Source organism: Fistularia commersonii, chromosome 21 (genome assembly GCF_037954325.1).
Source record: "Fistularia commersonii isolate RoL2024-O1a breed Wild chromosome 21, RoL_Fcom_v1.0, whole genome shotgun sequence".
Classification (NCBI taxonomy): Eukaryota; Metazoa; Chordata; class Actinopteri; order Syngnathiformes; family Fistulariidae; genus Fistularia; species Fistularia commersonii.
In genome coordinates, this window is record NC_141304.1 from 2,671,682 (window position 1) to 2,682,203 (window position 10,522).

At 38.0% G+C, this 10,522-nt stretch overlaps 1 protein-coding gene across 1 annotated transcript; it reads left to right on the top strand.

Moving 5' to 3' along the window:
- The first annotated feature begins 2,214 nt into the window (after positions 1-2,214).
- Positions 2,215-8,464, top strand: rhebl1 (Ras homolog, mTORC1 binding like 1). Its single transcript, XM_086167777.1, has 8 exons — positions 2,215-2,672; positions 3,759-3,830; positions 3,945-4,012; positions 4,959-5,041; positions 5,928-5,984; positions 6,071-6,118; positions 6,811-6,892; positions 6,985-8,464. Exons 1-8 carry the CDS (start codon positions 2,621-2,623, stop codon positions 7,075-7,077), a joined length of 555 nt encoding a protein of 184 aa, XP_086023903.1. The 5' UTR covers positions 2,215-2,620; the 3' UTR covers positions 7,078-8,464.
- The last annotated feature ends 2,058 nt before the right edge of the window (positions 8,465-10,522 follow it).

Below are 10,522 nucleotides of genomic sequence, written 5' to 3' on the forward strand. Positions count from 1 at the left end.
CATTCTGATGCTGACACTACTGTTTATTTTAGGTCATGTCATCGCTCATGTTACCAATAAATTTCCACCTGAGATTATCTATCTATCTATCTATCTATCTATCTATCTATCTATCTATCTATCTATCTATCTATCTATCTATCTAATGAAGTTACGCTATTTTTTTGTATTGACAACACAGTTAAAAGTCAAGATTTCAAACCATTGGCCATCAGTCATTTAACTAAGAATCATGCAGTGGTTAAAAAGTATATCTGAATATCAGCTAAATAAGATTTTTTATCACAAAACTCTTTTTGCGCTCATCCGTGCAATATAATAAGTTACATTATATTTATACATTTTCCAGAACCCCTAACTTATTATCATTTATTATAACATACTACCCACATCTCTTACTGTGCACCTGCTAATTCTACAACCATTCCATGCACCAGACATTCATTTCTTTTTATATTTTTAAATTTTGTGTTGTACTGTATATGTTGTATATTGTCTGTGTTAATTTGGATCCATATCCTTTATTTGCACATTCCCTCTATTATCACTATTTGCACACTTATGTACCCTGTATTGCTGCTGTGAAAATTGAATTTCCCAGTCGCGGGATTAATAAAGTCTATCTTACCTTATCCTTAATTCACCAAATGTACACATGAATTTGTCAAACAAGTTATAAAAAAAGAAAAAAAAACTCAGTTTTAGGTTTAATGTGTCAAATATGTCTATTAAAATGTCCAATATAATTAATGTACATATCCAACTGTCTAATATGTTCATAGTGCCCTATCTGTAAATTATTGACATTGTGTACCATGTAAGTACTGTTGATTTATTTATTATATCTGCACCTGCTACTTTTATGCACTTCTGGTTAAACTGCATTTGGTTGCCCTGTATATGTATATGTGTAATAACAATAAAGTTGACTGTAATCTAAAACAAATGTTATTCCTGAGAATATATACAATTGAAGGGAATGTCTACACTATGAGAAAAAAAACACGTGTCAATGGGAATAATGGGGGATGGGAGGTAACCTCTTATTTTATCTTATCACAATCCCTTTTTTCAGCCAAATTTCCAATGTACATAGGAATTTGTCTTGGCACAACAGCGTTCTAACACACTTTACATTTGAAAGAGAAAAATTATCTTATTTATGATGAAAAGGTATGTATACACAATGAGAAAACGGTCTATGGTGGGGAATAGAGGCTAAGATATTTTCTTATTTTATCTTCGCAGAACAAGAATCACTTTATTTGCCAAATTTACAGCATACACATGTATTTTCCACCGCACTATAACAGGACATTTGAAATAGAAAAAGTAAGCTGAGAAAGATAAAAACATAGTTGTGCTTGAGAATATGAACAATCAAAAGGGATACACAATGAGGGATGACGCACGATGAGAAAGTGTCAATAGGACTGGTGGGGGCAAAGATCTGATCTTATCTTATTAGATGGTGATTTGTGTCATTATATAACATATTTCTATGCATCCAGCATAGTTCCTTAGCAAAATCAGATTCACTTTATTCACTAAATTTACAACAAAAATAAAATATAAGAAAAAAACGTAGTTGTGCCTGAGAATATGTACAATTAAAAGGGATGTATACACAATAAGGGTATGACACACAAGATGGGGGCTAAGATCTGCTCTTATCTTATCTTATTAGTTCCTGAGTTGTGGCGTCAAATAACATATTTATACACACTCAGCATAAATCCATGGCAAAATCAGATTCACTTTATTTGCCAAATTTACAACAAAAATAAGATATAAGAAGAGAAAAAAAATGTAGTTGTACTTGAGGATATATAAAATAAAAAAGGGATGTTTCCACAACGAGAGATGACACACAAGATGGGGGCTAAGATCTGCTCTTATCTTATCTAATCTTATTAGATGGTGAGTTGTGTGGTTAAATAACCCAGCACATATCCTGCACTTCAGCTGAACCTGGAGTCTGACGGGCTTTCCTGAATCAAGAGTATGTTCTCATGTTGTTTACATTCACAAGGTCGCTCGTATTGTTTTCCCAGCAGGCGATTGTGTGCCGACCAGGAGTCTGGAAAAGTCGAAAAAGGACGACGAGAGGGAGAGAGAGAGAGAGAGAAAGAGATCGCCGCGTCGGTTCTGCCGTACGGCGTGTTTTTTTTCACGACAGTGTGCACACACAATAACACTTTCCGTCACTTCGCTGTGCGAACGCGAGTCGCGGCCGCGTCGTGCTAGGCGCTAAACCCCGCAGCGGAGATCGACCGGAGGAGACCCCCTTTTTTTCCACCCCCTGTCGTCGCTCGACGCCGATCCGTGTGCCAGGTCGTAAAAGAACAGGCGGGAGGGAGGGGGGAGAGCAGCCGTTCGCCGAGAGAAGTACAAGTTGTACCGGCTTCGGCGTCAGGAGTCCCGGGGACAAGCCTGAGGCCCAGCGGAGACCCCGAGCGGCGGCTCCGAAAAGTTTGTTGTTGTCACGTGACGTGGGACGAATGTGGCAATAAAAAAAAAAAGTTTGTTTAGACATAAAAAAAATCACAGACAGCTTACTACGTCGTGTTAACCCACGGGAAAAACAAAAAAAAACATTTTTTTTTTTTATCCCACCACAATGCCTCAACCAAAGCACCGGAAAATAGCCGTGTTAGGTTACAGGTCTGTAGGTAAGTGAAACCCCGGAGCTCACGCGCGGCTAATGGCAGTGCGGCTAGCTGGTTAGCATGCTAGCGCCGCGGCTTTGTTTTCATTGTATTACACTAACAAACAGTAACGCTAGCGTACCTTCCCCCCTCCCCGTGTCTTTGTGTCTAAAAATACACAAATATAAAATCAGGATGACCTAAGTGGGAAGCCGTAGCTACTTGATAGTTGGCTACAAACCCGATCGAGGAAAGAAAAATCCAAAGTTTGCCCTGCCGGTGATACTCAGTTCCTTGCTAACCAGGATGACAACAGTCGAGATTGTAATGCTAATCAATCTCTTGGGAATAGCCTTTACCGTTTTAACTTAAAAATGAGTGTAAATCAAACTCAGACACTGTCGGTACATTTAAGTCAGCGAGCGATTTATTACATAGTTGTTCACACATTGTCAATGCAAACATGCTTATTTATAGAATTTGTAACCAATGACGACATTGTTTGCATCCGGCAGCAAACACATGGAACTGATATTGTGATCATATATGTCGCACACCATGTTTATGTCTATATTTCTCGTGTACATCGACCTGTACTGTCATTCAGATTTAACACATTTAAATAATGTGCATCAGAACGAAATAAGTGCTTGTACTTTGGCTCAATAGGGATAAAATAGCAGCACACACCATGTTTATGTTCGCCTGAGTAACACAAGTTGATCAGATTGTGGGCTGCTTATTCTGGTACATCAAAATCTCAGCAATCTGAAGTTATAATTGAGTCCAAATAATTTCAAGTTTGTTTTTGTTGAGGCTTCTGGAGTCCTTTGTTTGTTGGAGGAGAACACATCAAAATGATAATATTCATGGGAACTTGAGAAGCTTTAGGATGAACTAGGTCACAGAGAATTGTCTCACTTGTAAACGATACCTCACAGCGTTCGAAATACTTTTGTCCCGTGTAGATTTTTAAACTAGGTGTTATTAGAGAACTTCAACTGTCATGAATACTGACATACGATGTAGTGGTTGAGCCCATATCATTAAACATGTTTGTATCGAGGTATGAAAGTGGGAGTCACAATATTTGCATTTCTGTCGGAACAGGAAAGTCATCTCTTACTATTCAGTTTGTGGAAGGACAGTTTGTTGACTCCTATGACCCCACCATTGAAAACAGTAAGTGATAATTTACGATAGGGTTTATGTTAAATTATGCGAACATTTTGGCCACTGTCATTCTAAAGGCAATTTTCAACATTTCTCCACCCTCCCTCCCGTCCTCAATTCTAGCCTTCAACAAAATGGTCAGCGTTAATGGGCAAGACTTCAATCTTCAGCTGGTTGACACAGCTGGACAGGTAAGCTTTTTCACGCAGCCCTTAAACTTACCCGAATTTATTGAGGTTTAATGTCATGAAGGAGGTCAGGAATGTTTTTTTTGTGTCAACTATAAACTACTCACACTTACACATTTAGTACTGAGGTCAATTGTTCAGTAAATAATTCTTGTATCCATCTCATTTGGAGGAAATGGGAAAAAAAAGACACTTTAATGTCTGTCAAGTCACCACATACTGAATGAGTTTACTCGGTAACAGGAAGGTGATTGACACTATGGCCTCCTGTTATTTTTACAAACTATTTTAGCCGTGTATTTAAAGTGGCCCCTGGCAGTTGTGTATTTTCCTCTCGCCATGTGTTCGTTCACCAGGTTGTACTAGCAGGACATGTGTTTGTTGTGCCTGAGAGGGTACAGGGAGGTGACGCAATACTTCAACTCCTGTTTGTATTTTAGACTCATCTATTTTTTCTTAACGTCCCAGCTCCATTTTTAGTACAAAACCGAAGCCATATTTATCAGAGCAAACTAGACATTTTCGCATTGGTATTTTATACTCAATTTTCCAACATGTGTAAGATGGCTGTGTAAAATACCATTGACTTAAGTTCTACAAACTCCAGCTCACAGAAAAACAATAAACCAATCTATTTTTCTCATTCCTACACCGTTTGTACCACTCACCGATACAGCAAAATGCGATGAACACCCACTAAAAGACGCCATTGGGTTTTGAATGTCTTGCCTATGCACATTGGTTTATATATATATCTAGTTTCCAACAGACATCTCTGGACAACTATTGCGTGACACTGCTGGTCAGATGCAGTTCTGGCAATTTGTCCAGACAAACATCTCATTTTCAAGAATCTCTCGTCTCATATTTCTGACTGTGATTTAATGATGTGTCGTATTTGGTAACCTTTGTACCCAGTGAGTTTCTGACACACCTCCTCCACTTGCAGGATGAGTACTCCATATTTCCACAATCCCACTCAGTGGATATCCATGGCTACGTCCTTGTGTATTCAGTGACTTCCACGAAAAGGTGACTGGATTATTTTGCTTCCATAGATTTTGGAATAACGTGAGATACATAATCAATATCGTTAGAACTCGATGTGTTCCAGACAAACACTGCGCAGAATGTCAGCATTTTGTCGAAACCTAATTATAAAGGTATAAACTTCCCCCTCCCTCCAGATTCACATTACTACCCACTATTTAGTATTATCTTGTCCTAGTAGCTGTCACAGTTGACTCATAAGTTATCTTCATCATAATGTAATCAAAAAAGTTTTATGCCATTTTCAAGACTAGTTTAGATGATGATGGAGTTTAAATTGCTGTATGGATAAGTTTAGATAAGCGTGCGCGCGTGCGTGTGTGTGTGTGTGTTGCCTTTACAGTTGAAATGGAAGTATAGTCTGTTTAAAACTCGTAAAAACCTTCATTTCAAACCAGGTTTAAAGGTTGGTCATTTTTCTAACTATATCTTTTAAAAATTATTTTTCCAGTAGCAAATATAAGTTTTTTTTTTGCTTCTCATAATTAAAGGCAAACGTAGTGGAAACAGCTTATGGGTCTTTGTTTTGTTGTAGATAAAGAAACAATAAGGATAAAGGCCCCATGTTTGAATTTTAAAAGCGAATCATGCCCTATGTTGATAAATATTTAAAAACCAGGAACAGATTTTTGTGCAGCAGAAACAAAATTATGTCAACCAATTATCAGCACAGCAGCTGCAGCATTTGGGTTTTACATTGAGGTAACTGGATTTTCCTCATTTACGGCCGCTGACATTTTCTTTACACTCAATAATAAAACATAGGCTTGATTTTAAAATTAAAACTGGCAAAGGAATATTGGGGATTTCTTTACAGATAAGCTTGTCGTCTTTGCCTGAAAAGTACTTAAAACATGTCTTTTCTCAGTTTCGAAGTTGTTCAGGCTCTACACGACAAGCTGCTAGATATGGTTGGGAAGATTCAGTAAGTATTTTTAAGTCTTAACGCTTTCAAAATTTTGTCTGTGCAAATTACTTTTTGTGTTCCAAACACGATATTCCCTTTTCCAGAGTTCCGACTGTTCTTGTTGGAAACAAAAAAGATCTCCACATGGAAAGGTAATAAATCCCGGTTGAAGATATATTTACATGATGTAAAGTGCAATTCCCTTTTCTAAATGATAAAAACCTCTTTCAAATGTATAAAGTAGTATAAAAGGATCACTAATAATGTCTTAGCTGAAGAGGTAAAAACTAACGAAAGAGACAAAATACACCATATATTCATATTATTTTTATAATTCCTGCCCAATTAGACTTTTGTATTATTCAAAAACTGCTTTAAATCTCATGTCACGATGGTTTTGCCCGTGGCAACACTGTGCAGCATAGTGAATATTAGGGCTGTAGGCCTTCGTATGTGTGCATCCTAATGTCTCCAGCTGCCACAAATGAGGCCTTCAATCGCCATGGTAACTTAAAAATACCATAGCGCCCAATGCACTCCCCCCCACTTTTAGTGGTGCGTATTGAAAAAAATGGGTGTGCGCTCAGTGAAATATTTATTTTTACTATTAATAGGGTGAATATGCAGATTTTTACCCTCATTTCCATTTTCATTTAAAGCTATTTAGAATTAAATGCTTGAGAAATGTACACCCATCAAGATCCATAGGTTTGAATATACTGAGTAACAGCGCCCCCTGGTGGCACAAGACACACAACGCAGGAGATTTGTGCTTTTCAATTTGTTGATTTGAGAACTTCTCAGCTTATATGATTGTGAATATATTTAAATGTATCTTTCTCAGGGTTATTAAGCCAGAGGAGGGAAAGAAACTTGCTGATTCCTGGGGTGCTGCTTTCATGGAGTCCTCAGCCAAGGAGAATGAGGTAACTATATATCTGTGGAACTTAGCAGAAGAGCAGTGCATATTATGATCACTGTCTGACACTCCCACTGAACATTTTCTTGCAAAACACAGACTGCCGTGGAAGTTTTCAAGCGAATCATTTTGGAGATGGAGAGGGCTGATGGGAATGCGCCCGCGGAGGAGAAGAAGTGTGCTGTGATGTAAAAGTGTTTCCGGGACATCAGTAAACTCCTTTGCTGAAGACAGGAGGCACAACGTCACCAGCCCGCCAATCGCGACCTCACCAAACACCAAGACACTGCAGTTGAAACTCGCTGCTTCTTTTGTATAAAACGAAAAAACTAAAAAAGAAACAAATAGATTTACTTTGCATGGCAACTGTTCAAACAGTTCACAAGCTGTTTCACTCACTGTAACCAGGAGAAGGAATTTCAAAGAGCAAAAAAAAAAGTTAAAGAAGCACTTTCATTGATGGCATACTTAAAATATTGAGATGGAGTCAATGATAAGGCATGATTTCCATTAAATCAAAAGTCCCATTCATATATAGTAGTAGTTGTAGCTCTTGAAAGACATCAGTGGGTATCCCATAATTTTGAATAGCTGAGGTGATGTACTATGGGGCTGGTTCATAACCTTTTTAATAACTGGTGTACTCTCACCGGTGTTCTTTTCACTGTAATTTTTTTTTTTTATCAACTCCTCTTTGTTTGCCTTTCACAAAAATGAAATTTTGAACTATCCATACACTCAGTTTCAGCTGTTCTTCAAAGTGGAGTCATTCACTTCCGTCATTCCGACACTTTCATTTCTCTCTCCTACGACAAAGCCATTATCTATGGAACCCTCTGATAAATTTAGACTAGATTAGTAAAATATCCTAGGTATTTGCAAGTTACGGCTATTTTACATACTTATTAATATATTAGTTTTGGTACTATTGCTTATCCTTTGAGTAATACAGGATTGCCCTCCACATCAGTTCTTCTCATAAGTGGATTATCATTATGAACATTTTTTGAATCTTGATTTTTTTTTTAAAATACATTTGAACATTGTGCAAGACAATGAAAATGGCCAAATGCCAAGGACTCAGTGTAGCAATTTTTTTTTTTGAACTTTTGGTAGTGATTCAGGGGTTCATGCAGATTTGAGCCCTTTAGCACCCCATTCAAATCTTATTGTGGAATTTATGATCACTGTCAAGACTCATGAGGAGCTGAGATCCTTTATGATTTTTTTTTCTTTTTTTAACTTGTAGCCCTTAAAAAGACATGACAAGACTGGATTTTTCTTCTGAAAATTGATCATTTGTATTTTTTTTGATCAAGTGCTTTGCTGATTTAGATCCATAGTGATGGAACACAGGCTGGTGATGCTGTGTCTCGTGCCTTACTGATCTCCAAAATTCCTCATCTGCTTCCCTTCATGACCAAAGGTGCTCTTAAAGGGTTTCTTTTTCCGTCTGTTTACTCGATCTCACGGGTGTAGGCGGTGTGCACTTGAACAGCACTTACTCCCATGTTGGTCAGTGTTTATTCAGAAATCTTGCTGTAAACAGTTTTGTATATAAATAAATCTGTTACTCATACAATGTGTCATGTTTTTATGGCAATTTGTCTGCTAGATGATACGACTGAATACAAGACAGTAAATTATTTATTTTTTTCAGGCAAAGTTGAAATGTTGCTGAGAGTGAGGTAATGTCTAGACCACTGGATCAGAACATCTCCACAACTGCAGCTCTTAGTGGATGTTCCAAGTCTAGGTCTGGTTGTTTTAAAAGCAAAAGGTACATATTTGATGGTGTAGCTAACCTCAGAAAGACATGAATCCACGATGCTATGGGAAAGAGGGAAGCATGGTGGAGACAGTTGTTGGGAATCATCTACTGCAGAAAATTGGGACCTCACGTTCAACTCACTCACCCAAAATGTTTAATTGAAACAGTATTTCTTAATGGCAGTGGTCTTGTTCAGGAAAGTAGTCTGTCCTGCCATCCTGCAAAAAAATTGTGGAGTAATAGGGATCCAATGGACGATCCATGGAGGCCCCAGCTCCTGAGTTAAGGGACTTAACGGACCTTCTGCTAACGTCTGTGCAAGATGCAACGGCATACTTCCAGAAGTCTATTGGAGACACTGCCTTGATGCAGCAGGTCTATTTACATAGTAAAGTATGGGTCCCACACAATATTAGGGAGATGGTGTAATGTAATGGGTGACTGCAGTATGTATTATCAAAGGAATTCCAGAGCAGTGAAAAAAAAATTGACAAATTTAATTTATTTTAATGTGAATGTGGATTCTTTGGGATGCCTCCCTCTCGCCATCACACCGTGAAAATCATGTTTCCAACAGTCTGTTCTGGCTCCTTTGTGTATTCATAAACTTGAAATTCAAAAAATTCTGGGATACCGTTAATTACCGGGTACTCATCGACATTACTGACCTGCGTGAGTCACAGCGGCAATACAGACGCAGAACAGTTCGTTCTGTTGGAGAAACGCAAACATAATTCAACTTACAGACTACTTGGATGTGGGTGTATGCACTGACAGTTAGTGATATTTTTTTTTAACAACCATCCTTAAATTTCCTCCTATAAATAAAAAAACGTTTACACCCCCGATCGACAGTCTCCTTTTCCTGCCTCCATCTAACCCTATTCTCTGCATCCTCTCCTCTCATGCCAACTAACTTCATGTCCCCTTTCCCTCCTTTCTGGTCTTCTTCTAGACTCCCCGCGCCCTTTAACCCAGATCTTCACCATCCCTCCTCTGTCCATGTCCAAATCATCTCAGTCTGAATTAATCTCCAGAACATCTCTCATGTGCTTTCATTCCTGTACCCACGATCAACAGGTTATGAATAAAGTTGTCATATACCTTGTAAGAATATTCAGAATCAGACTCAGAATGAGAACTACTGTATTTGTGCCCGAGGGACAATTAGATAGCGCATGGGGTAGCATTAGCATTAAAGAAAGGATCTTGTTAGTCCTCTTGCACGAGATGCGTAGAGCCAAATAGAAAGAATCTGGCATTTATAAAAAAAACTGTTCAACTGTGTAATAGACTGTACATTCAGACAATGCATATGTAATTCATATGGCATATATAGACACACACGCATTCATCCTTTTGTTCACACAATTTTCAGAGACATACAACCATTTACACTCATTTCCAGGGCGCTCTCAATAGACTTCTTTTCATTCACTCACCCATATACCCATAGGCATTGCTGCTGTAAGCATTGTTGTTGTATGAAGTTAGTTGCTGCTTGTGCACATTTTCATACGGTTGACATATTTTTTATAATCTTTATATTTATTTCAATTTCTTTTTTCTGATATTTGTACATCTTAACACTTGTGTATTATCAACTACCACCAACACACTGTCCAATTTCTGCTGTGTTAATTACATTACATTACATTACATTACATTTGGCAGACGCTTTTATCCAAAGCGACTTACAATAGAGGACATAAGCACTGCAAATAACACTTGCAAATACAAGATGCACAGAAAATATACAGAACAGTAAGCTGGGGTTAGTTTTTTTTTTTTTTAAGACAAAAACGTACACATACGTACACACACACAAACACACACACACACTGCATAGCCTGACTTGGTGCCTAA

Bases quoted from the DNA above. Each gene is read 5' to 3' on its own strand.
- rhebl1 (XM_086167777.1), top strand. From the start codon at position 2,621: ATGCCTCAACCAAAGCACCGGAAAATAGCCGTGTTAGGTTACAGGTCT. The intron at 3,831-3,944 runs GTAAGTGATAAT...CCTCAATTCTAG, and splicing joins TGACCCCACCATTGAAAACA to CCTTCAACAAAATGGTCAGC. The intron at 5,985-6,070 runs GTAAGTATTTTT...TCCCTTTTCCAG, and splicing joins GATATGGTTGGGAAGATTCA to AGTTCCGACTGTTCTTGTTG.